General features: G+C 34.2%; 1 protein-coding gene across 1 annotated transcript; it reads right to left on the reverse strand.

Moving 5' to 3' along the window:
- LOC111055884 lies at window positions 1–26,701 on the reverse strand. Its single transcript, XM_039439975.1, has 8 exons — window positions 26,317–26,701; window positions 17,652–17,712; window positions 15,218–15,358; window positions 9,173–9,415; window positions 8,240–8,560; window positions 4,509–4,622; window positions 3,029–3,183; window positions 1–1,668 (listed from the first exon to the last, which is right to left on the reverse strand). Exons 1-8 carry the CDS (start codon window positions 26,488–26,490, stop codon window positions 1,117–1,119), a joined length of 1,761 nt encoding a protein of 586 aa, XP_039295909.1. The 5' UTR covers window positions 26,491–26,701; the 3' UTR covers window positions 1–1,116.
- Between the last annotated feature and the right edge of the window lie 796 nt (window positions 26,702–27,497).

Genomic DNA, 27,497 nt, shown 5'->3' on the forward strand with positions numbered 1-27,497 from the left:
AATAACAAATCTATAAATATGTAAATGAGATAAACAAATAATAAGAAAATAAATATGCAGTGGACTGGAAAACCTTCGCGGATGCTCATATAGAAATAAAAACTATCAATCTTCGCCTATAAAAACGTCTAAAACGATAAATGTTGAGCCACATACAAACTATAATTTCAACGTTTTCATACCGTAGTCCCAGAAATTCCTATTTTCTTCAAGTTTTATACAAAGTCATAAAAATTGAAAACTAAATAAAATAGCTTGAAGGAATAATAATTGAGAAACGAATGAAAAGGAATGGATTTCTGAAAAATATGTTTCTAGAGCTCACATACGTAAATAGTGGACGAGTCTAGTCTATGAACAAAATTTGACCAATATATCACAGAGAAATAGAGATCACTTGAAATTATATTAGCTGGAATATACTTGTCTTGTATCATATATATTGGAATTAAGACAATTAATTTGCAGTTTTGACTTTTTCCCCACTGATTTTTTTTGTATGTTACAATAATTATTGTTGGATTTTGTTTATAGATTTCAAGTTTCATTTAGTAATGTATGAGAATGATTTGTTTCATTCATGTATTTTGATAGGGCTACTTGAAATAAAAATTACAAAGAATTATTAGAACCCTTTTTTATTTTAGACAAGACTAGTTTCGTCCAATCACGTCATTATGAAGTGTCAAAAATTTTAGTCGTGTCTAAAATAAAATCTAAAAGGTTATCATTCGTAAATGGGTTAACACAAAAGTGCGAGTTTATAGACTTTTTGTTATTTGTGTTTGTTATATAAACTATCAACACACTTAAAATAATATGAACTTACTGCCATTTAAAAGCCAAAACCTAACCTCCCTAACCAGGTTGAAATGCAGACTTTTACCTTTAATATCATCTAATTGAACAGAGCCTTTCAGGTTATGTTCATACACTAGACAAATTGAAACTCGCAGTTCTGAGGCACTCCCATCTAAAAAGGGTACTACTAATTTTCAGTAATTGATTTGTTGAAATAAGAATGTCTATTTTAATAGTGATATTGTGGCCTATTTGGTGGGAAAAAGTGAGAGGTATGTAAGAGCTGCCAGTAAGTGAAGTGAGAGGCACTGCGGCTCAGCAGCCACCGGACAGGTTCATGTCGTGGATGTCGTGGAAGGTGTCGTCGCGGGGGGGCCGAGGGAGGGGGAGAGGGGTGTTGTGGTTGCGGGTGAGGGCGAGGTTGTAGGAGGTTAGCTCGGCCGGCCGAATGGGAGGCAGCTTGGGGTGGGGCAGCAGGTAGGGAGTGGGTGGGGGCAGAGGCGTGGGCTGGGGGCGGAGGTCGGTGTCGGCGAGTGCGGCCAACATGCCATGGCCACCGTCACACTGGGGCGCCGCCCCCAGACACACGAGCAGCGGGTCGAGGTCGCGAGGCAGCGTGAACTGGCGGAGACGAGCGGCGGCTCGCGGCAGAGTGTCCCACGAGCAGCCGGGCAGCAGGACACAGACCACGCGACACGAAGGCCCTGGCACGGCCAGCAGGTGACTGAGCTGGTGCAGCGCTATCTTGTCCAAATGCAGGTAGGGGTTGCACATGTGCGGCTCAGCCGACTTGGGTCCTGGCGGCGACGCCACCACCAGGATGAAGTCGGCCACCCGGAACGCCTCTCGGTACCACTTGGTCGGGTCCTACCAGTCAACACCATTCAAACACCATTCCTCATCATCAACAACACACTCCAAAAGTGAATTGAATAGCTGCCTTTATTTTAAGCCTAGAAGAGTGGAGTTAGGACGCAGTCGGACACCTCTTAGACTCAACAACCCTCAAGTGAGGAGTTTTGAGAAGAATAGGAGACCTACTTTTGTTTTTTTTGCTATTTCAAGAGATTTATCCAGGATAGAGTTCATAGTCATAGAAAGAGATTCATTTGAATTTATAATCAATTTCACTTTGTATTTTTGACATCATTAACTTTACTTCAAAAATTCGTTTTGTGAAGTAATAAAATAATAATACACGTAATACAGGGTTATCATAAAAGAATGGTGCGGTTTCGAACATTGTTTAAAGAAAAACCAAATTACTTACAGTTAATGTTTTTTATTCACCTAATTTGTCGTCTGAAACAGTTTTTTACATGATTAATAACTTTCAATGAGTGCGCCCTTAGTCGCTCGACAAATGTCCAAACGATAATAAATTTCTCTCTTAACATTCGATAACATTTCTTCGATTATGGTTGTCATTGGTTCTTTAATCCTGTTTTAAAGTGGTTCCGTTCGCGATTTCTTGTGAATAAACAATGTTTTTGATGTAAATTTACAAGAAAAAATCTACCTGAACCACTTAAAAACAGGATTAATGAAGCAATGACATCCATAACCAATGAAATGTTAGCGAATGTTTGGAGAGAAATTGATTATCGTTTGGATATTTTGTCGAACGACTAAAGGCGCACATATTTAAATTTATCAATTATGTAAAAACTGCCTGAGACGACAAATTAGATGAATAAGCAACATCAACTGTAAGTAATTTGGTTTTTCTTTAAACCATGTTCTAAACCGCGGGATAAAGTTAGGATAACTTGGATACATTTCCCAGTATGATATAATGCAAGAATGAATTTAAAAATCACCAAATCATTAAACATGATTTCAGGTTATACGAAATTGATTATAATAAATTGGACTTGAATTCATAGCAGTGAAAATGTAGCCTATTTTATGAAAATTGTACTATTTATAAAATTTGGGAGTAGAGCCGTTTTAGTCTAGGCTTGTTACTCCAGTCACATCTATATTATGATTTGTGTTTGAAGAATAATATGTATAATGTACTCAAAACAGCTTGAGACTCCAACTATTCTTTAAATTTATTCCAAATGTGTGATATTATTCATTTTTATAATAAATATGTTCTACAAAAATATATGTTACTTACAAATGTTATTGAATGAATATATTATTTGGATTTATTAGTCTAAACGTTATGTAAGTAAACCAAGGTTGATAGGGGTGAAAAGAAAGAGAAATATTTACGTACCTTGGAATCGGAGGTCGGAATGCAGAAGATGTCGAGCATGGGATCAATGTGACACTTCTTGAGATATTCGGTGAACCGAATCATATTGGACAGATGAGATGTGTAATCCGGATTGTAAACAAGAAGTACTTTTGGTGGCCGCCAAGTCTCATTTCCTGTAAAAATATGGACCATGACCTTTGTTCAATACTAAGCTAACATAATGAGAATAATCTTATCTATATATATAAAAGCGAAATGGCACTCACTCACTGACTGACTGACTGACTGACTGACTGACTGACTCACTCACTCACTCACTCACTCACTCACTCACTCACTCGCAGAACTAAAAATCTACCGGACCAAAAACGTTCAAATTTGGTAGGTATGTTCAGTTGGCCCTTTAGAGGCGCACTAAGAAATCTTTTGGCAATATTTTAACTCTAAGGGTTGTTTTTAAGGGTTTAAAGTTCGTCTTTTAGCATGTATATTCTTCTTCTCCCAATCTCTTAATTATAATTGAAATTTCCATATCATATGTTACTATAGAACTATAATCTAGATAGAGTACCTCTTCGAAACAGTTGTTAACTGGCAAATGAATAATTTTGTCAGGTTGGCATTAAGTTGAGTTGACTTTGTTAGGTTGGCACCATGTTGAAGATTTAAATGCATTTATCGCGGAAAAATTGATTGGGCACTGCTACTTCAATCCTGGGAATATTATATTAGTAGCCGTCAGGCTCGCTTCGCTCGCCATATCCGTTTAGCCAGACGTTTAGTCTGGACCCCCGACTGTATTGTCCTAACATATGATAAAAATTCTCAAATGAAAAATGCAGGCGAGCGAAGCGAGCCTGCTGATCTCATTATTGGGGGTCCAGGGGGCGGAGCCCCCTGGCTAGACGGGTATGGCGAGCGAAGCGAGCCTGACGGCTAGTAAGGTATAAGGATGAAAGATGAATGAATATAATTTGAATCAGAATATTTTAACAATTCCATTGAATAAAATCGTTGAGTTGTTACAGAAGACTTTGTAAGAGCAGCAGGAATTATTAAGATAAGAAGACAAACGTATTAGAAAGAAGAAATACAGCAGCAAAAAGAAAGTTACAATAGTAAACTATAGATTGTTCGAGAGGAGAGCCAACATGTGCGTATAAAGGTGCAGACTCATATCCGCTGTTTATTGCTTGACTCGTAGATACCAGTTCACAATGCTTCCATTCACACTGAACCAAGTAGGCCTACTGTGATTATGCAGTTTAGTCTTTGATAAAGATGTTAGGTGCTACTATGCTACTATGAATTGGTCTTGCTGCTCCAAGATTCACTCTCACACGCGCATGCTTGTTTGCATCGACCCTCGACTCCCAGAACCGTCTATAGTAAGAGAATTTAGTAAGAAAAAAAATAAATTAGAACATTGAATAGAAAATAAAGCGACTAGAACACAAAATGGAGTAAGAGAAAGAAAGAACTAGTGAGGACTAGTCACCTGCAGTGGTATCAACACATGTTCTCCGCCACATAAAGTAAGCTGCCAATAGAACTGGAACGAGGATGACTGTCCCAACCATAACAATGAGAAGATTTGTGTCAGTGGTTGCTACTGTAACAGACAATACATATTTTTCTTCAACAATTGCCAACTAGAAATATTTGTCACCGCAGAATAAAATTGATTAAAATTATGAAAGTTCATTTATTTGAAAATAATAAGGCAATATAGGTCTAAAAAATGAGAAAAAAATTCTAATGCTGCTTCCACACTTTTGTCAAGTGCGTACAATGATACTCGGCGATGAGGCAAGCGACTCGGCGAGAGTTTGGCGATGGCATCTCTAACTAATCTCTACTCACCAAATAAATTGGAGGTAAAAAATTAATATTAAGAAAAAATTGTAATTGTGAAAAATTGTTATTATTGAGTGCTAATCTACTATACATATTCCAAGTAATGGGTAGGTATTATACTAGCATTAGTAACAACGTACTAATATGCATTATTGAATTAGAAATATAATTATGTAATGTTGAGAATGAAATATTTTTGATGTGCTGTTCGATTGTCTGACTATATAATCCAATTGAACTATTTTTACAAGTATCAGTCGAAATATTGAGTAATTTTGAAATGTACAGCCAGTTTAAAGCAAGCAAAGTTCTGTAATAGAAAATTTGCAAGAAGCTTTTAATGTGGATAATAGAAATCTCAATTTCATACTATTTCTGTGATCTGTTTAGAGCTAAATGCAATGGACTTAAGGCATATATTTTGAATGGTTTAAGCTAAAACTATTGGTGCACAGACCTAAAAAGTGATCGTGATAATTTCTTAAATATTATACCTGGTCATAATATTTTCTTAAATATTAGTTGCTGGTGATATGGTGAAATATCTACCGGTTTTATTGAATTTATTGCAATACATTGAGAATTCATTTCAACTCACATAATAATTAATTTGGATGATAATCAATACCCACCAATCAAATTCTCTCTCAGTCCAAAAACATCTGAAAATTGATTGATTATTTGAACATTGAGCGAAAAAATCTGCAATAATGAATTAACTTGAGAAATTGGCCGTTTTCACACACACCGATTTCCGGCCGACAGTCGGCCAACATCGTTGCCGATCATACTTACCGACACCAACGCGATTTCTTTAATCTTAGTACAAAGCAGGGCTTTGTTATTATCATAATCAATTTATTTATCAATGATGGAAACATACAGTATAATCATAGAATGATTATGAATAAATAACAGACTATTAATATTTCATTCCCGAATTTTTATTGAAAATTAGTCAAAAAAGGTTATATTTTGTCAGCACTTTCAAACAGTTATTTTTTATCCCAAAATAACCTCCAGGGAATTTTTAATTCAGAATTAAAAATAAAACAAATTAATTTGAACAATCCTAGTTATAACTTATAACCTAATTATGGTCCTTGAAACTGAGAGACTGAAACACACATAATAATACCATGCTACACAAAACATAAAGTAAGACTGAAAAAATAATTTAAAATACTCTCGATGACAGAGCGAGAGCGATGTCGACCAACACAAATGGGAACGACGCTTACGACACGATAACGACACGATGTCGGCCGGCAACCGGACGACACATTTGGTGGGTGTGAAAGCTGGTTTTTTGACACCATGTTATTTTGACGCCCATGACACCTGGCCGGAATAGAGACCATATCGTGTGTGTGTGAAATCAGTGTGTGTGGAACGGCTAATACGATTTATAGGAAGATATTGTTACCCTTTGATATTTCTGTTTCACTCGATCAAGAGAGGCTTTTAATTTACTAAAGAACACATTTTACTTATTGAAATTACAAATCAATTTTGAGTTTTAAACCTAAAACTACAGATATGCGTCGGAAATCGAAATGCTCCCAAAAATTCATTTCAAAAAAAGACCGAATCACTTACGATCAACAGATATTGTCGGAAAAACGAAAATATAGTCTTGATATAATCAATGAATAAATACATGGAGAATATTGGAGGATAAAAACCCCAAACAATACGCCCGCGATGGAAGTCTCCACATTATTTATTTAAATTCCCAAAACTTTTGTTATTCATTTTTATTTATTTATCCATCATTAAATTATCTATTATATTACTATGGACAAAAAACAGACGCCATTTGATAGGTATTATTTTTTGTACGATGTTTTCAATACTAAAGGTAGTCAATGTTATCTTTTTTCCTCTTCAAATATTGAAATGACAACATTAAAGGTACACAGTAGAATAAAATATTTAGTTTCGTTTGAAATGAGTGTGTAACTGCTATTTCAAATTATCCCTACTTCTTAGTCCTGCTCTGTATAATAATAAGATATATTTTTACAGAAATATTCAATCGTTTTTAATTGAAAGTCCAATTCCACAGAACCCGGCCAGAGGGATTTTGAATTATACATCTAAATGTTAACAATCGGAAGATATTGTTAATCAAAAACTTAAATTCATTCAAATTGATTTTTCCTTCAAATTTCACTCATTTTTGAAAAATCATAACTCAGTAATCACTAGAGATAGAGAGTTCCGACTAATCTCATTCTATTCAGAATTTTATGATTTAAAAAAAAGGCGAGAGCAAATTTTTCTGTCCGATCACGAGATTTGGCCGAAATAGCTGAAATCTGGAAAATGAGCCGAAAATACGAGGTTTTTGGGCCAGGTTTTTATCTAGCACAAGGAAATTTTGCATGCAGAAATTGGTTCTGCACTTCTCTTATGTACCCAAATAATATATTAAAAAATCAGAACTACAATATAAATTGCAACCACACCCCCTTTTTTATGTCTATATTGACTGGACTAATTTCCAAGCTAGGCATTATACTTGAAACTCCAAGAACTAAAGTTAAAATTAGTCTATCAGTTAATATTATATATTTTTTTACTATCATTGAATTGAATTTCTCAGTATTGGTATTTGATAAAGGGTGTAGAGCTGGTAGTTAATCAGGAGCCTACCCAATTGAATTCAATTTGCTCGGCCTGAAGCTGAGCTTGACTGCGACGTTGCCAAGTTGTGCGCTCCAGCCTTTATCTAAAGTAAGCCATGCTATAGCCTATCCCTGGCCTTGCTGGCATATGCATCATCAACCTAAACAGATCTACAATTAGATGAGGTTACATTCATCATGTGTTCCATTCACAGTTCAAATCAACAGCTTGTCTATTTCCGTTCAAACAGAGGTGGACCACACGGGTCTGAATCGGTGAGGATTGCCAGAAGCAATACTCGTTAATAAGTTCCTTGTTGATATACTGTTTATAAAAAAATATAATCATTTTATTATCTTATTTTGGGTTTAATTCGTGAGAAATCTGAAATGTGCGAGTATTTCAACACGTCATTTTCGTCTATTATCAACAAATTTCAAATAATATTATCATATTGCCATTTAAAATCCAAAACCTAACCTCCCTAGCCTTTCATTTAACCTTTAGAACCTCATTCAACCGAGCCTTTTTAGGCAAATTGAAATCTCGCTATATTAACTGAATTTTAATATATATATATATATATATATATATATATATATATATATATATATATATTATATATATATTTATTAAATTGAAATTCTCTCTCTATATTACATAACGACACTTGAGGGTAGCATAAATATTATAGAAGTATGTCAAAACAAAAGTAGTAGTCAATTTATTAAAAGCACCTACCGATGAGAATTTCGGGAGTGACAGTCTCGGGACAGCCGGCGCGGGGACAGGCGTCGTGGATGGGCTGGACGGTGAAGTTGTAGATGCCAGGTCGGTAGCCGGTGTCATACACCTGGAAGAGGTGCGTGGTGTCGGGCGAAGTTGTCAGTTCGTCGGTAAAGACCGGCCACTTCTGGTCGACCCAGGTGCGCAGCAGCCGCACACGGTAACGTGTCACGTTCAGCTGCGACGGCGCCGTCTGCACGATCAGACGCAACACAGGCAGTCGAGACAGGTCCACGCTCACAAACAGTTTCAGCTTCTTCAGCGACACCTCATCCCCTGTAACCCATCAATTGCAAAACCCTTAATCTTCACACAATAATAGAATAGCAAATAATACAAGAAATGAAATATTTTAAAATAATATACCGAAAGTGCATTATTTTCCTCAACCCCACCTGTAATTCCAATAGAATAGAAGTTAAAACTCACTCCAGGAGTGAGTTTGATTTTGTTTTTTTAGTTTCTAAATTTATGAATAATTCAATGTTTTCAAGTTTTAAATTATACTTTGATGCAATATTTTCATTCTTCTTAGTTTTCAATCTAATTAAATTCTAAATTTTGGTTTGTTTATTTTTGGACTTGAAAAGTTAAGCAACATAATCTACGTTTTAGACATTACTTATATCGAAATTCGGAAAGGAAACAGTTTTTGGGTTAGGTCTCTCTTGGTGTCATACACCAACAACCTGCAACGAAAATTTGAAGTACTGAATGGCTCAACTTGCCGTTTCCTTCAGTATCTCAAGGACTGGTCAGAATAGTAGTAAAAGAACTGCCATACGCAGGCTTATATCAGCCTGCAACGAAAGCTTGAAGTACTGAATGGCTCAATTTTTCGCTTCCTTCAGTATCTCAAGGACTGGTACTTGACGTATGCAAGCTTACCGAAAGACAAAGTGGAAGGGACACGGAACTTGTAGGTGGTGGCGATGGGAGGGAGGTCGGCGCCGGGGGGAGGCATGGTGAGCAGCTGGAAGAAGTAGGTGTGGCCTTCTATCTGCTCGTTGCGCCACAGGCAGTCGTAGAAGAGGGTGGCGTTGGCCACTGCCGTTGTACCCGGCGTCACCTCGAACTCGCGGCACACGTCCGGCTGCAGGCGACCGCTCTCGTAGAACCGGAACTTCGCTCCTAAACAACACCAAATACAACACATTAAACCAGCTCACCATTAAATGCTAGCATGCTGGCAGCACCAGCTCAGTCATGAAAGAAACTACCCGCTGGGACCTGTAAGCACTTGAGGTAGCTACACAACGAGGGAGGAAAAATACTTCAATACTTTGATGTGCACAACATTTTCCCTACACCTACATTTATAAAGATGATTTTTCAAATTCTTTTTATCATGATCCTTTGATCTGTACTGCTTCTTCAAACATAACCTACAACCACAGAAAATAGAGCAATAGATCATTGTTGATCAACTCCATACTATAATTACTATCCTCTATAACAACTCCTTGTATCAATCTTTCTTTGGATCAAGAGCATATTAAAATATTTTATTGTATAATTTATCAATCAAAAACATTAATTAAAACTTTCTAAAACTGAAGAACAGTTTTCATCAAAGATGGATGAAGAAGATTATAAAGAGTATAACTTTGGAAACTTATTGAATCTGATGTTGTATAACCGGCCTGGATTGCATTTCATGACTGAAGATCTCTTGTCAGCTGGTTTACATGTTGGTTTTCTAGTTCACTTTTCTAGTTCTAGTTCATTATCAATAACTACATAATATATAATTATGATAATTTATATAAAATATTTTTCTTGCGTTTGTGGCACAAACGTTTAAGCTGCGTTTACAACAAAGTTATTAACAAAATGTTAATAACTTAATCCTTATAGATTCTATTAGATTGAACTTAACTTATCATACGCATGATGCTTATAGATTCTATTATATTAAACGGAGCTTGACAAACACATATGTTCATCATGTGTATGATAAGTTAAGTTCAATCTAATAGAATCTATATGGATTAAGTTATTAACATTTTGTTAATAACTTACGGTGTAAACGCAGCTTTACATTCAATTGAAATAATTTATACTCAATAGAATGGCAGATAACCTAACTTTGGTCTGAATGATCGACGTTTGAAACTGCGACCCAGTGGTGCAAAGGAAAACGCTTCGTCCGCTGTCGACAAGGGGTTTTCAGCCACCTTGGAATCGAGCCCGACCAAGTCGCGGTCGACGTCAAAAGTTTACGCACAAACGAAAACCCACCTTGACCGTACTGTTCACTCACATGTGTCTGTTATATGAGGTTCGATCACGAGCGCGATCTGAACTATAAGCTGAACATCGATCTCACCTTTCTGTTCCTTAAATTTTGGAAACGAATGTTTCAGGCTCGTAGAGAGGGTACGGCAGGTAAGGCTGGATCCGGGGGGCCCGGCCTCCCAGGGGGGCCCCGCCGGCCAGGTGTCAATGAAAAAATATATTTTTGTTTGTAACTTTGTGATAAATAAAAAAACTACAAATAAGTTGGAGTTATATAATGAGCTATTGATAAAATGACTAAAGCAACAATACAAACCCACCCTAACTAAAATAATATTTTTTACTGAAACTTTCCCTATTTGATAGCACCTGATTGAATACTGGCCGAGTGGCCAGTATGGCCAGCTGGTTCGAATGAAACTCCAGAAGACCGGTTCAAGGTTCATGTTTTCAATGTTTTAATGAGCACCATCATTGGAGGTGTGACTTCTCGGTTTAAAGCTGTTAAGAAAATCAATTAAATGTTCAGTTTTCTGTGGATGTATCCGAAGCTTCAAACAGATGAGCTATGTAACCAGATCAAAACATAGACTGCACTGTACAAAAATGATGTTGTTGAAGGATAGCTCATTAATTTCAGAGATGGGACATCTCAAATGCATCCAGCCAGCAAATTTTAATGAGAACCTGAAACCTTTAGAAATATTGAATGTCCTCGTTCAACAGAAGATTTCCAGCCTTTTTCCCAGAATAATGATTACTTTGAGGATTTTCTACACTTTACCAGTAACTGTTGCTGAGGCTGAAAGGTCATTCAGCTTGCTGGCACGTGTGAAATGTTCAACGATCCACCATGGCTCAAGAACGCCTTTCAAGCCTAGGGGTGCTGACCTTGGAAAGTCAATTAGCGCGAAAGTTGGACTTCAGCAAAGTCATTGATAATTTTGCTAGTTGTAAAGCAAGGACAGTTCATTTGAAAATAGGCCTATATGGTATCTGTTTCGAAGAATTAACTTGGTATTCTGTCTCACTAGTATTTTTCTGTGTTTTTAAATCCTTCAACATCGTTTTTTGCCTTATTTTTACTACATGAAACATGAATATGTGTGTGTGTAATAAAAAGACACATACTTGAATTATTATCAAATTATGTTATGTAATTCCATTATCCTGATAAAAAGAGAGAATATTTGTGTATCATAGGTACATAACGTTGTAAAACATTGTGCTTGTGTGTAGGCCATTTGAGGTTTCGTTTTAGGCCGGTTACTGAGCTCGTCAGTGCGTATGTACCATCCTGACCATACGCATCCATTAATCAGTTTTACACATTCAGAGCTCGACCGACCGTCAGTGCGTATACACCATCCTGACTATACGCATCCATACATCAGTTCTTCTGATTCACAAAATGGACTCCTTTACAGATTGTTCAATTGCAGCTTATTATCTTTATAAACGAAAGATTGAAAGACGTTGATATCGTTCGCCCGATGGTCGCCCAAAGAGCATTTCAAAGGGAATTTAGTACCATTAAATACATCATTGCTTGGGGATGAAGATACATTTTTCAACTACCTCAGAATGTCCATCAGAAATTTTGATGAGTTATTTCGAGCTTGTATCACGATTGGGAATACTTGCAGTCACTTTAAGCTTCAGAAATGATTAAAAAAATTCAGAAATGATTGAAGAATTCGAATATGACACTATTAATTTAATTCATTCATTATGCTATTCAATTCAATATCAGCTGATTGTCGGGCAGAGGTGTCAGCACATTGGTTATGTTGCGATCGGGCTACTGATCAGTACAGCTCTGAAAGCTTCTATTTGTTTCAATAGCGCGTCAGTCGACCGATGGAACGGATGCGCACGAGCTCGACCGATGGCTTTCGTACGCAGTGTAAAACGCATGGTCCTGACCTTGCGAATGCGTGCCGTCAGTCCTGCTCTGTACGGATACATGTAATATCTATGGAAAAGAGAAGCGGACTGACGTACGCACTTACGGTCGGTCGAGCTCTGTAACCGGCTTAAGGCCGGTTAGTGATAAAGTAATATATCAATTATTGTATAAATATGTAGGGGCCCGATACGGGTCTAGTCGGGGGGCCCCGCCACGGCTCTCTACGGCCCTGGAATGTTTACCAACTGGCCAGAGGGCTGAAGCCATGAAATGTAATAGTAAATTCAGTCAGGACGTTTATACAACATCATATTCAAATAACTTTCCAAAGTTATACTCTTTTTATAATTTTCTCCACCCATCTTTGATGAAAAATGTTCTTTAGTACTGAAAAGTTTTAATTTTGTTGATTAATAAATTTTACAATAGAACATTAATATTTTAATGTGCACTCAAATACAAAGGAAGATTCATACAAGGCATTTTCATAGAGATTTATCAAGGAATTTTTCAACAATGATCTACTGCCCTATTATCTGTGGTTTTAAACGATGTTTGATAAACCAGTACATATTAAAGAATCAATGATAGACGGAATTTGAAAAATTATTTTTATGTAGGTAGGTGGAAGGAAAATGTTGTGTACATCAAAGTTTTGAAGTATTTCTCCTTCCTCCGAGACATTCTTCGATTTTGCTATGCTAAGAAAGAGTTGAGGTCATAAGAGACGGAGGATGTTAGATTGAAATTAGTTGCTCAAAATCCGAATGAACTGGGATGATTTGAAACACCACTCGCAAAGATATTCGTCTAATATTAAATTGCTAAAATTGGAAGCCCAACTTACCAAAAGAAATTTTCACATTTTTCATGACTAACGATTAATTACAATGATCAATTAAATAATGGGAAAATTATCAAAATTAGCATTGAATGGTGATTGAAATAATCCATTCAATAGCATACAGTGACGATGACTCAGTGTCAATGATCAATGGTCTTACGCCGACATAGGGATGATAACTGTGATTCAAATCCCTACAAGACTAAGATGATAAATTTTTGCTATCGCTTTATGATGTCAGTAATAATTTCCTGTTCTTTAGTAAGTTACTACAATATTCTAATGAGTCAATGATTATGATTATTGATTCATCAACTTTTCAATTTATATTTTCATTTTTGATACTATTAGTGACTGCTAGATGATATCCTGATTGAGTTAGAAACGGGAAAATGATTGAAATACTACTAAAGATTCTATTATTCATAATTATTATGTACATGGTATTATGTATTATTTATGTATGAAATCGGATATCCAATTGATTTTACTTTCCTTGCCCTATTACCATAGGTAAGGAAAGTATTGCTTTCCAAAAAAAATTAAGGTACCCCTTTTCAAGTTTTCTATACGTTTCAAGGTCCCCTGAGTCCAAAAACATGATTTTTGGGTATTGGTCTGTGTGTGTGTATGTGTGTGTGTGTGTGTGTATGTGTGTGTGTGTGTATGTGTGTGTGTATGTGTGTGTGTGTGTGTGTGTGTGTGTGTATGTGTGTATGTCTGTGAACACGATAACTCCATTCCTTATTAACCGATTGACTTGAAATTTTAAACTTAAGGTCCTTATACCATGAGGACCCGACAATAAGAAATTCAATAAAATTCAATCCAAGATGGCGGAAAAAATCGCGGATAATTACTAAAAAACCATGTTTTTCACGTTTTTCTCGAAAATGGCTCTAACGATTTTCTTCAAATTTATACCATGGATAGCTATTTATGAGCCCTATCAACTGACATGAGTCTCATTTCTGGAAAAATTTTAGGAGCTCCGTAATATTATTGAGAAAAATGACGGATAATCACTAAAAAACCATGTTTTTCACGGTTTTCTCGAAAACGGCTCCAACGATTTTCTTCAAATTTGTACCATGGATAGCTATTTATAAGCCCTATCAACTGACATGAGTCTTATTTCTGGAAAAATTCCAGGAGCTCCGTAATATTATTGAGAAAAATAGGGGATAATCACTAAAAAAAACCATGTTTTTCACGGTTTTCTCAAAAACGGCTCGAACGATTTTCTTAAAATTCATACCATGGATTCATAAGCCCTATCAACTGACATGAGTCTCATTTATGGGAAAATTTCAGGAGCTCCGTAATATTATTGAGAAAAATGGCGGATTATCACTAAAAAAACATGTGGTTCACGATTTTCTCAAAAATGACTTGACCGATTTTTTTCAAATTCATACCCTGTATAGTTATTTATCGGCTTTATTAACTGGAATGAGTCTCCTTTCTGAGAAACTAATGAGGGGTCCACCCCATCCTTGAGAAATGGACTTTGTAGCCTCTTTCTCGTGCATGAGGTAGGTAGGTAGAGCAGTTCATAAAAAGAACACATCGAGATATTTCATCTGTAGAACAGCTGTTTTGACGACTTTTAAAAAATATCGAATTTCACAATTTACACAAAGGAAAAAGTACAAATTCCCCTAAATCATTCTCGTTTAAGAATGAGGCTTATAGTTAGTTTCAATGAGCAAGGAAAGTTGTGTGAGTGTACCACACCAGATTTTTTCAATACAAAAACAAAGACTAGCAGGCGTATAAGAACAGATTTCATTATATTTTGCGAATTGTAAAATTTTATTGGATAAAAACTGAAAATAAAACGTAAGTACAGTAACTAATGCTTTGTTAAACTAATCTATTGACCGATCAAACACATGAGCCTTATCAGTTTCAAAGAATAGTTTTGGAAAAAAGTACTTACTTGACCATTTGATATCAGTGAATGAGATATTGAAGGCAGGAAACTGGTAGCCATTCTGTTTGTAGACGTATGCCGATAAGACAACATCGCCATAGTCTTCTTCTGAGACGTGCCTGACTTTAAAGATCTGGGAAGAACATTCTGCGAAAAAACATCAAAATCACAAGAGATTCAATGGTGCATACTAAAAGTCCAAACTTAGTGGTCAATTTGAAAATGCTCAAATACATGCTTAGAAGTATTTTGAGTCTAAAATTACTAAAATCTGTTTATTTTGCTTTATTCCAATCCTCAGTTCAGTATGGTAATTCTATATGGGGAGGAACTTTTGATTCAACTTTAAAACCTTTATTTGTTCTACAAAAGTTAGTAATCAAAACAATAATGAAGTATCCAAGAGATTTCCCAAGTGTCACATTGTTTCAAAATTCCAATCTGTTCACTATAAGACAATTGTTCATTTTAAAGACTATTAAGAAACATGTGCTCAAATTAAAAAATATGCAAAATTTTCAAAGAGTAACTAGACTATATACTTTTTACTATTCTAAGATACTTTTTCCATCGCCTAAAATCCAGCAGAGTATATTGATAGATGTAAATGAGATCCAATAGGATCAATTATGTTATCATTGGAAGCGGCCTCACAAATTGAGCTTATTCAGTTACTTAGAATTTACTCAGTCCTGATAAATTATGGATTTGGTTAGACCATGAAAACATTTTAATAAAACCTGCAATTAAAGTAACTCAATTAAAGTAAAGGATTAAGTGTAATGAATTTTAGTTTTTGATATTACAATATAAATTTTATCATCCGTGTGGTGAGTCTTCTTATTAGTTGTTTAACCTTCCATTATATCAACTTCTTCCAATTCATAATTGAATGTCTGCTTACATATCATACATATCATAAACTCTTGCTCAAATTAGTTTGACAATACATTCACAGATTTTTCCAATGAATACTACCATTTATATATTACTGTACTTGTATATTGGCAGAACAGCTCTGAATTTAAAATAGAATGTTCATAGGTACGTGCTTAAACAGCTTTGGAGGTCATATGACCAGGAAATTATGTAACCTTAATTCATTTCCATACAGTAGCTAGCAGTCACATATTTGAGTATTTAATATACCTATCTCTTTATATTAATAAATATTTTTCTTTTTTTTAACATAAAAATCGTTCAAATATTTACATGAAGTATTATTATACTATTCCTATGATAGTCATTGAAGAAAAAAATATTTTTATTTCAATGAGACTAAGAGCAAGGAATTGATAATAATGAATGATCAACTTTTTCAACAATGCTATTGCAGTTTTCAAAAATGGTCGCAGTAACAAACTGAGAGATGAAATTGACCCACATATTTAGATAAGGATTGTTACGACACAATTAGTGGGGAAAACAAGTAATTTATATTTTAAAGCGGGACAAATCCTGCACTTGGCACAGTTGCCAGAATTTGAACAGTTTGCAGCTTCAGCTCCCGTCCAAGTCTCGCTGAAAATCGCCTGAGCCGTTCTCACAATGGAACCCAGCCTACACTACAATCGTACTTTGCGATAATTGAACTTTCAAGTTTACACAACCGTTCAATACGGTATATTCTATTTCATACTACATTCGGTCATAAATTTGACTCATAATACTGTACATCATGATAATTATAAAAAAATCAATGTTGATTTTATTATAAGAATTATAACAAATATTAGAGTTTATTGGATGATCTAATTCTGAAGAAAAAAAACCAGTATTCATTTTGATTTACAGGTTTCGTACAAACAAAATTGTTTGTCAAAGAGCTTTGACTTCGAAAAAACAATTTATTAACGCCTGAGCCTCTTGTTCCTATCGAACTGCCTTCCAGTTTTTAGATAGTAGATAAAATATCATTAAAAGTAGACACTTTTTGGAAAATTGTTCATTTTCGTGAGGGTTTTTTAACAAACACTGATACAATTTATTTAACAATAATTGCATCAATCATATCAGCCTATCATGTTTCATCAAACTCTGCCTCTCTTCCGTCATCAACATCACTCTCTGGTTCGTTCACTCCCCCCCCCCACTTCCTCTTACAGGGAAAAACATAGTCTTTACAGGCCTATGACTAACATTAAAACTATTTTATTATTGGAATAAAACATTCTTCTCACTTTTGTAAAATTTGTGCCAGTCATTACTTTATATTTGATAAATCTTTGGTAGTGTTCGAAATTTGAATTTGACATTCTATATAGTTTTATTATCATTTCTGAAATATTAATCACTATACAAATATAAGCCACTTATTGATTATGTTAAGAATATTGATTTTTAGGATAACTTGAATTCTCATTGAGAGCCCAATAAACACAGATAAAACATAGTTAATACAGAATTATGTCCACTAAGATTAGAATATGTAGGTACTCACCAGTTGAGTTTGTGATATACTTCTTGAAAACACAGGCATCTTCAGAAGTGTTGAGTGATAACTAGAAACAAAAAATGAAATTATGTAATTATATAATTATGTAATTAAAGTATTCATTATTTCATTAAATAATATCAGGCTACTTATTGTCTATATCAACGAATATTAGTAATACTCAACAAGACTATTATTTTTTTGTCTATTAATATACTAGTGAATATTAGTAATACTCAATGATGTTGAAAAACTTATTTTCCACCACGAATAATGATGAAAATTATTTTAAGCCAAGCAAACACAATATACTGAATCATCAAATTCATAGTCAATAGCATGTTTGGGAATACAAACACGCTCTTCTATTTTTTCCTTTGACCTGCTCCTACCTCACACCGTTGGGATTGCCTATATCCATTTCAACACCCTCCTCACACCATCCCCCCACCCATTTCAACTACTGATTTCCAAGTCTGTCACATTCTGCCCCATTCTTTTATCTTCACTTGAGTAGGGCGTACGGTATCTTCTAATGCATAAATATATGCTGTTTCGCCCTACTTCTTATCTCATTCTCTGCACGTTTCTCCCAGCATCAACATTGTCTTCTCTTCAATATAGCTGGCATGTTTTTGAACCCATATTTTCTCCACCATTAGAACCTAGCTTTATATAGTTCACTACACAAGAGGAAAATGTCTGTCAAACTTTTTTAAACAATCAAGAGAAAAATGTCTGTCAAACTTTTTTACACAATCTTCAATAAGTATATTAAAACTATTTTGCAAAACCAATGACAGTTCGTATAAACGTTTAAAAAAAGAAATTAGGGAAATTTATGCGGTTTGCACCGATACGAAGTTTATCTCGCCTTTTTTTCAACAATTTTAGAAGTTTATCTCTCCAATGTGTAATACTTTCATTTCCTTTTAGAATAATTTAACTGGGGGAAAATAAAAAACGCATTTAACATTCATGTAACACTTTGTAGTTTGTACATTCATGCAAACATTTTACAGTACTACTTTATATACTTTACTAAACAAACAACCAGCAATATGCAATTTATTCATTTATTCTTTTTTTTGAATACAATTAAAGATCATATATTATAATTTTTGTGTCATAATTGAATGACTCGTTTATTTGTTATATGCTGTTTGCATCATAATTATAAAACTAAAATCTCGTTGAAAAATCATTAGGTTTGCTAATGTTAGTAATGATATAGTACTTCATATCAAGCCTCTTAGTGGGTACCGTATGCAATTTAGTTTAGAATGGTTGATAACTACAAAATCATTGAAAACTAAAGAGTTATTTCGAATAATGACATTGCCCTCGACGTGATTCGACAGTAAGTGGTCAGTCTTAGAATGGTCTCAGTTTTAGAATAAAATTCAGAGTATCGAAATATTAACATTGCTTCTTAGTTTGTGTACGTATGTTGTATGTCGCTTTTCCAGGAAATACATATCAATCGATTTCCCCGTCATATCCTTATGAACTTACAACAGTTCATATCACAATACCGATCCCTCGTTTTCTATACATTCTGATCTGAATATCTGAAACAGTCTAAAGGGCCCTACACACCTACGGATTTGGCCTGTCTTGGCTCGGCTCGGGAGAAATCCGTGAGTGTGAAGTCGATTTTATTGCGAGCCGAGCCAAATCCGTCCAGGGCTACTGGCGCGGCTCGGCTCGGGCGAAATCCATGTGTGTGTAGGCTCTCCCGGCCGGGCGCGTGTAGTTACCAAAAATCGAGATAGCAAAATTTTGATTTCAGATTCGGATTCAGCGCCCTCGAATTAGTAAAACGGTTCGAGGGGACTCTAAAATAGTCAAAAATAAAAACTCTGTGAGCACTTTAATGTTATTGATGAAAAATTCTATTGAGGAAGCTTAAATTGAATCACAATTTTTTTGTCTCTATTTTTACAGGATAATAAGGAGTATGACAACCTTTTTCTATCAATGAATTGTCATAGTATTTTAAATACTATATTACACAAAATGTAAAAAGTTCTATACCGTACTTATTGGGAGCTGGTTGAGGCTTTACCGTATTAAGTATAGAGGTTCAATTCTCTATCTACTGCTACGCTGTGTGAATAAATTAAGAGTTGGTGTGTATCTGTGTGAGAAAGAGAGTAAGATTGATTGATTTATTTTATTGATAGTGTGCTAGGTCTCGACAGACCCATTGCACAAGAACAGCATTACTAAATAATTAAACAAAATAAACGATAGTATCATGAACAAAATAGTATTAATGCAATTAAGAAAAGAAAAATTAGTAGATAATTGGAAAATGACAGATTAATTGTTATAATTATCAGATAACAAAAAGCTCTATCCAGGAGTTAGAGAGAAAAGAGAAAAATAAGGGGACAGGGAGAAGAGATGAAGAAGAAAAGTAAAACATATAATATATATATTAAAAAGAAACTACAAATAAAGCACAATTACTTTTAAGTGGCGTTGAAAGATCTGATAATGAAACTGCACTTCAGCGGACCTCAAAAAGCCTACTGAACATCCGTCAGAGAGAGAGAGAGAGAGAGAGAGAGAGAGAGAGAGTGTGTGTGTGTAGAGAGACAGATAACATAACAATAAGGAGGAAGTAGAAGTAAAAATGATCAGAGTTAAATTCATATTCAACTCTTTTCATATTCATAGTTGATTTTCTGATTTCATATTTGGATTCAACTTTTCAAAGTTTAAATTTAAAAATGTTCATGTTTAGACCTAAAATTTTAAGTGTTCAAACCTTTACCTTTGTGAGCGAAGAATCATTATCTTATTAACCTAGTACGTTTTTACTATAATAGAAAGCTATATTAAAAAAGCCACAACTCCCATGTTTTCGGGTATTTTCGATCATGGGACATACGCTTTAAAGAGTTTTGGGTCGCTGAGTTCAAATCTGAAATCAAAATTCCTCTATCTCCATTATTGGACGATCTAGATTTTGGTGGTTTGGATAGCGTTTTGTTAGTAGGGCAGGCCGGGCTCGCATTGCTTACTACTGGTGTGTAGTGATTTTGCTCCGAGTCGTTCAAGGACACGAGCCAAGACAGGCCAAATCCTCGAGCCAAATCCGTAGGTGTGTAGGGCCCTTAATTCTAACATTGTTTCTGAATTCGATGTACTTTTCATCCTACTTGAATTAACTTTCTTCGCAAAAGCATTAACATGCGAATAAACTAGTAAAAATATGTGTCCAACTAAGAATCTTAGATACTAGAGCGATGATAAACGTAGATAGTATAATCAATCATTATATTCAAATAGTTATAGTAAGAGATATTTTACATAATGACAGTAATGAAAACAGAAGGTCAAGGATTTGATTAGGCATTTTCAAATGTCACTTGAATATAATGCTCATTGCTAATATTATTTCAGAGACCAATGGAACATTACAAAATATGTTCATAGAATAATTTCATATGGGAAAAACAAATGTTGATAAGGCTTTTTGCTTACTGATAAGAATCATTCGACTGAATAGAGAACAACTCATAACAATTAATCAAATTTTAATGTATCTTAATTCATTGAAATGTCTAATACAATATGCTCTGATTATTGTGTAATTTGATTTTGCTATTGGAACAGGAAAAATTCTGTGCAACACTATTATCTAATAGTATTTAAGGATAAATCACTGGCTCTTGGGAAATCCCAATACTAACAATATTGAATGACGCATAAAAAATACGAACTTAATGGAATCGTGACAGCTTAACTTCTTCTTCTTACTTAAAGTCCAGAAAGGAAAAACAAATTAGAAAGCCGGAGAGGGAAAAAAAGTGCAAATGTTGCAGGAAAAGTATAATCATTTAGAGTGAAGGAATAGATGAGAATGGAACCCAAGTAACACAGTATATTACCTAGTAATGTGATTTTACATTACGTATTACACGCTACATAGTGATTGCTATACATTTTAACTGATAGGCTATTTAGAAAAATAGGATTTCAAATATGAAAAAATGGTGTCTAGATTTATGCATATTGTGCTTATATTACAGTATTACATTACTTCACACAGTAAAACTAGCATTTGTTTTGAGCTTATGCAAATTGCTAATAATTAGCTAGTATTGACTTCCTTTTTTTCTTATGCAAACAATTTTAGCATATGGAAAATTTGAATTTTAAATTTTTAGTTCAAGTTGAACATTATGTAGGACCTATTGGTCGGACAAATGAAAACCTATCTGTTACAATATTAATTACAAAGAAGTTCCCTTCTTTATTTAAACACAGTACTTGTAAATCAACAGGATATTCCAAGATATGTTTCACCAACTCTTTCAAATTTTAAAAGGATCATTAAAATAATTAGGAAGCAGACAAAATATTCTCATCAATGTTGTTTTCCATCACGAACTGCTTATTATTAAATTAATTTCTGCTATTAAAAAGAATGACTAGCAGTCTGATTTCTTTCAATAAATGGATTTCGGCAGGTCATGGTTGTCAACCAAGAAGATGGCGGACGTGCCGAACGATCTCGTTGTCACAGTGAGTGATTAATTCCCACTGCTTTATAGTCTTACATATTGCATTTGGATTGGCTTCTGATTAAATTTTGTATGAATCTCGTTCCCCAATAGATTTGACATAACATTGTCTAATATTAACATAATATTATATTATTTTTATTTCATACTATTGACATAATATTAACATAGTTTTTTACGATAATATTGCACTATCCCATGCAGACATTGTTTCTATTTATGCTATTCAAAGGAATAGAAGGAAAATTTAAGTACGGTATAATAAACAAAGATATTTTGAATCAATTCAGGGAGCGGCTGGTTCCGTGGTCCAGTTGTATCTAATCTATCAGACGTATTCAGTCCGGGTCCGGCAGGGGTGACCAGTCGAGCTGGCTTCTCTAGATTATTTATATAAATATTATCTTAAAAACCACTCCACGGTGGTTCAAAACCCATCTAAATTTGTGAGTCTTTTACAAACATGCTTCCGAAAAACCACCCAGAGTTTGCTTCTGTATAACTTATACTGTCACCAAAGCAAAAGAAAAAAAATGCCATCGTTCGACCATTTTATCTTCAAAATAAATTAAATTATAAGTTACACAAGTTTCAGCATTAGAAATAAAATGTTCATTAATCGAACAATATTAATCATAAATAAACTTGGATAACAATAGTACCGTAAAACGGGGTGAATAGGGACGCAGGGGTGAATAGGGACAAAAACAGGGAAAATTGAAAATTTTCAAATATTTCTTTCTTATTGAATTTTTATAGCTTTACCTAATTTATTCTGATAGAGGGGATTTTTTTGTACACATTAATAAAACAATCATCTATTCAACTTGATTTCTATGCTGTCGGCAGCTGTGCTTCAAAAAAAAAAATCCGTGAAAATGCAAAATTTTTATATTTTTCCAGATGTCTGCGAATTCAATAAGGAGCAAGTTTTAAAAATTCTGAAAGACCCCTCTAGTAAGAGAGGAAGATATTTTTTCAATGAAGAGCTGATACAATATTGAACTCTGTAGCTTCTAATTATGGATTTCATTCTTTATCGAATATTTTTTTAACTTCAAATGTATTTTCTTAGTTTATTTTTATTAAATATATATTTAAAAATATCTCATTCTTTCCCTATCCACCCCATAATAGGTCTGAAAAAAAACTTGCATGCTATAAACACTTGCATCCCCATTGACACCACCATTGGGGTGAATAGGGACAGCAATAAAATAAATAATAATGAAAAAGAGGGTGGATGCAAAAAAAATTGTTTAATCCAAGAGATACCTATACCAAGAGTGAAAGCCATAAGTGGATCACAAACAGAATAAAATATTTTTTCTTTCCTTGCCCTATTACCATAGGTAAGGAAAGTATTGCTTTTAAAAAAAAATTAAGGTACCCTAATTTCAAGTTTTCTATACGTTTCAAGGTCCCCCGAGTCCAAAAACATGATTTTTGGGTGTTGGTCTGTGTGAGTGTGTGTGTGCGTGTGTGTGTGTGTGTGTGTGTGTGTGTGTGTGTGTGTGTGTGTGTGTGTGTGTGTCTGTGAACACGATAACTCCATTCCTAATTAACCGATTGACTTGAAATTTTAAACTTAAGGTCCTTATACCATGAGGATCCGACAATAAGAAATTCAATAAAATTCAATTCAAGATTGCGGAAAAAATGGCGGATAATTGCTAAAAAACCATGTTTTTTACGGTTTTCTCAAAAACGGCTCTAACGATTTTCTTCAAATTTATACCATGGATAGCTACTTTAAGCCCTATCAACTGACATGAGTCTCATTTCTGGGAAAATTTCAGGAGCTCCGTAATATTCTTGAGAAAAATGGCGAATAATCACTAAAAAACCATGTTATTCACGGTTTTCTCAAAAACGGATCCAACGATTTTCTTCAAATTTATACCATGAATAGCTATTTATAAGCCCTATCAACTGACATGAGTCACATAGTCGAGATATTTCATCTGTAAAACAGCTGTTTTGACGACTTTAAAAAAATGATGACTAAAAAAAATCATCGAATTTCACAATTTACACAAAGGAAAAAGTATTCTGAAAACAATTACCGGTAGGCCTATATATACAAATATACAGAAGTCTGATCGTAGTTTCAAATATGAGCAAGGAAAGTTGTGTGAGTGTACCACACCAGATTTTTGTGTAAGTTATGAGAAAAAGTGTGAAAAACTGTCCCTATTCACCCCATTCTACGGTATCAAATTAATATTACTTATTTCAGTTTGAAGAGGTTTCCTATAAAGACTAGACATTCAACTGTAAAATCCAATGTACCTAAAATACATTTTAGGCTATTCTAGGTACCTTGGTAGAATCCATAAGATACTTTCAACACTCAAGAAAAAAAATGAAGGCTGACTTATCGAATTGGCTTGGTTAAGGCTAATAATTAGCTAATTATTAGTATATAAAAAACTAATTATTAGTTTCAAATGAGAGAGCATAATATAATAACAGCTGTGCTTATAAATTTAAGTTTGATTTTTGGTCCTTCAAAATTATTTCTTTAGAATGTGAATACTTTATTTTAGTGATAATAATGTGAAATATATTCCTATGTTTGGTTTTAAAACATCTAAATTTAAAAATTTACATTGTGAAAATTTTGTGAAATGAACAACTACAAGACTTAACCTATTTTGGACTATGTGTAACCTCATATAAATTTGGGAGAGGAATAGCACAAGGCTACCTTATTTTTTCTCTCCCTATAATTTTTATGATGTACTTTTTGTATGAATTAATAAAGAATTTAAATGGGAAACATTTGCATTGCGTACGTTGCATTTACTTTTGCCTTGCATAGAACTCACGATTTATATTTCAGCTGGGACTGTCACTTTCGTGTCTATTACGAAAAACGTTTGACTAAACATTTGGTGATAGTTGGGATCAAACCAGAGTCACCAATAAAGATAACTGGAAGTACTTATAATAGGTGAATTCTGGGCCACTGGAAACTAGAAAGTACCGTTACAAGAGATGGCTTTAAATGACTTGAAAATAATTTTTTTTCTTTGCTGATGATGATGTCCACATGAGCTCTAGGCTTGTGCATGGGTAATGAGACGTATGATGATGATGATAATGAGAGGAACTACAGCTTTAGGTGGGTTTTTTGAACCACCAGGAAGCGATATTCAAATTCATAAATGGTATTTAAAGGAGTTCGGCTCTTTAATAATACTAACTTGATCACCCTTTCAACAAGAGTATTAGGCGCATGGAGCTTGACGTATATTATTAATAATAATAATAATTATAATCGTCTTTATTGATCAAATTTACAACAACTTGTTACAAAAATATTTCTCCATTAGTATTACATTACTGGCATTCACCCCATGATTAAGATCCGTCCGGGGCGTATATTATCAATAGCTTAGTAGCGCCACTACAAAACTAATTGCGTAAAATCAATTGAATAGATTTCAAGATTTTTAATAAACAATTTCCATTGAACAGAATCTTGAACTTGTTTTGGTGAGCTACAATTGTTCAAAAACAAATCACAGACCCTCAAGGACTGGTTTTGAAAATATAGCTCACAAAATGAAAAGCAATAGCATATAATTTTTATATCTTGATATAGAAGTCAAGATAAGTTTAGCTAGTTTTCGATTTTTAAAGATTGGCTGTAAAAGATGCCGCAGAGTTGAAATTTAGACTTTTTATCAAGTTTTTCCTCAATTTTACGTTTTTCCTAACTTTTGCTTAACTAATGAGATTTTATGCAAATAAAATCGTTGTGGGTAATAAGTTCAACCTACATAAAAATCCTATTTACCCAAAGATCAAAACTTTGAAGCAATATGGAGTTGAGTAGGCCTATAATATTATGAGAAAAATAAATGAGCATGTACTCACGGCACGGTAAACACGCACTTACTCATAGACCTACAATGCAAGCTGCTGGTAATAACTTAAAAAACCTTATTCTAAAAAGCTATTTTTTAATAATAAATAAATAGCAATAAAATGTTGTTTGGCAAAAAAGTAGTTCTTCATAGTAATTGGTCAGGAGGCCTAAGTGATAAAATGCTTTGAGGTAAGGAGGAAAACTCTGTTCAAAAAAGGTTGGTTATCTTGCCGAATTCAATAACAATTTACTATACCTGGTGTGCACAAGAAACTGATTCATTTGAGCAAAGACTGCTTTGTTGAACAACAGGGGTGTACAGCACGCCCTCAGATAAGCCGACATAGGCGAATAAATTCAAAAACAAAATAAATATGACACTGGTATAATCAGTCTGCTGCCACCAGAAAGTAATACCGAAATAGGACATTCTTTCTTCATATTACTATTCATTAAGGAATTGAGATACTGTAGGTGTTCGAAACAAACTAATTAGAGTTAATCATCGGCTGTAATACGGAATTAAAATGAAATACATTATTTACTTCCACACACTTGATCACTTCCAACAAAAACTGATACAAATTGTTTATAATGTTTAATCGGTTGACAGCCGCAGCCATGGTGCCATGGTCCTTGCCATCTGATCTGGTCTATATTTTTAGCATTTTCATGAGACTGATAGAGTATTATAAATCATTGATAAATTTATTCATTGAAGACAGTCATAATAGTTAAAATGATACTTTTATGGATATAATCATTTATATGATGACAATCTATTTATAAGTTTACTGCGTATTCAGTTTTTTTCATGTTGGCAGCCCTTGTATGAGGTGCCATTTAGCGCCACAATTTCAAACTTGGGATTCCACTTGATAAATTTTTATGATTCATAATTATTATTTTTTAAAGAAAATTGAATTTTTCTAAATAACTAGAGGATAGCTTCATTGAATGACCATGACTTTTTAAGAATGTATGTATTTCGATTTGAAAACGTTTGGAAATATTTTATTCTTACATCAGGAGGGAGGATGTGCTATGAGAAAATTGAAAGCTATTAAAGTGTAGGCCTATCAATAGAGTACCTATTTAACTTAAACTAAATTTAAACCTTTATTTATTTGACGATTCCCCGGTCAACAGAGTGCGGAGAAGACGAGACAAGTAAGTATAGTACTAACCTGTCCTATAGTAGCCTACTTATATATAGATTGGTAGGTATTTTTGTTGGAAATTTTATTTTTCAATTCAATTTGAATCAGAGGTGTTATGGTACCGGTACGGCGTTCCAGCACTGGTTTTGACAGGGAAAGGAATTTTAAAAAAATATTATGATAGAAATTTGAGTTTAAGTGAATAAATACGGTATCTTTTGTGCAGGACATTATTGATATTATTCTTATTTATTCACATTTCATAATAATACAAATC

Source organism: Nilaparvata lugens, chromosome 1, assembly GCF_014356525.2.
Source record: "Nilaparvata lugens isolate BPH chromosome 1, ASM1435652v1, whole genome shotgun sequence".
Classification (NCBI taxonomy): Eukaryota; Metazoa; Arthropoda; class Insecta; order Hemiptera; family Delphacidae; genus Nilaparvata; species Nilaparvata lugens.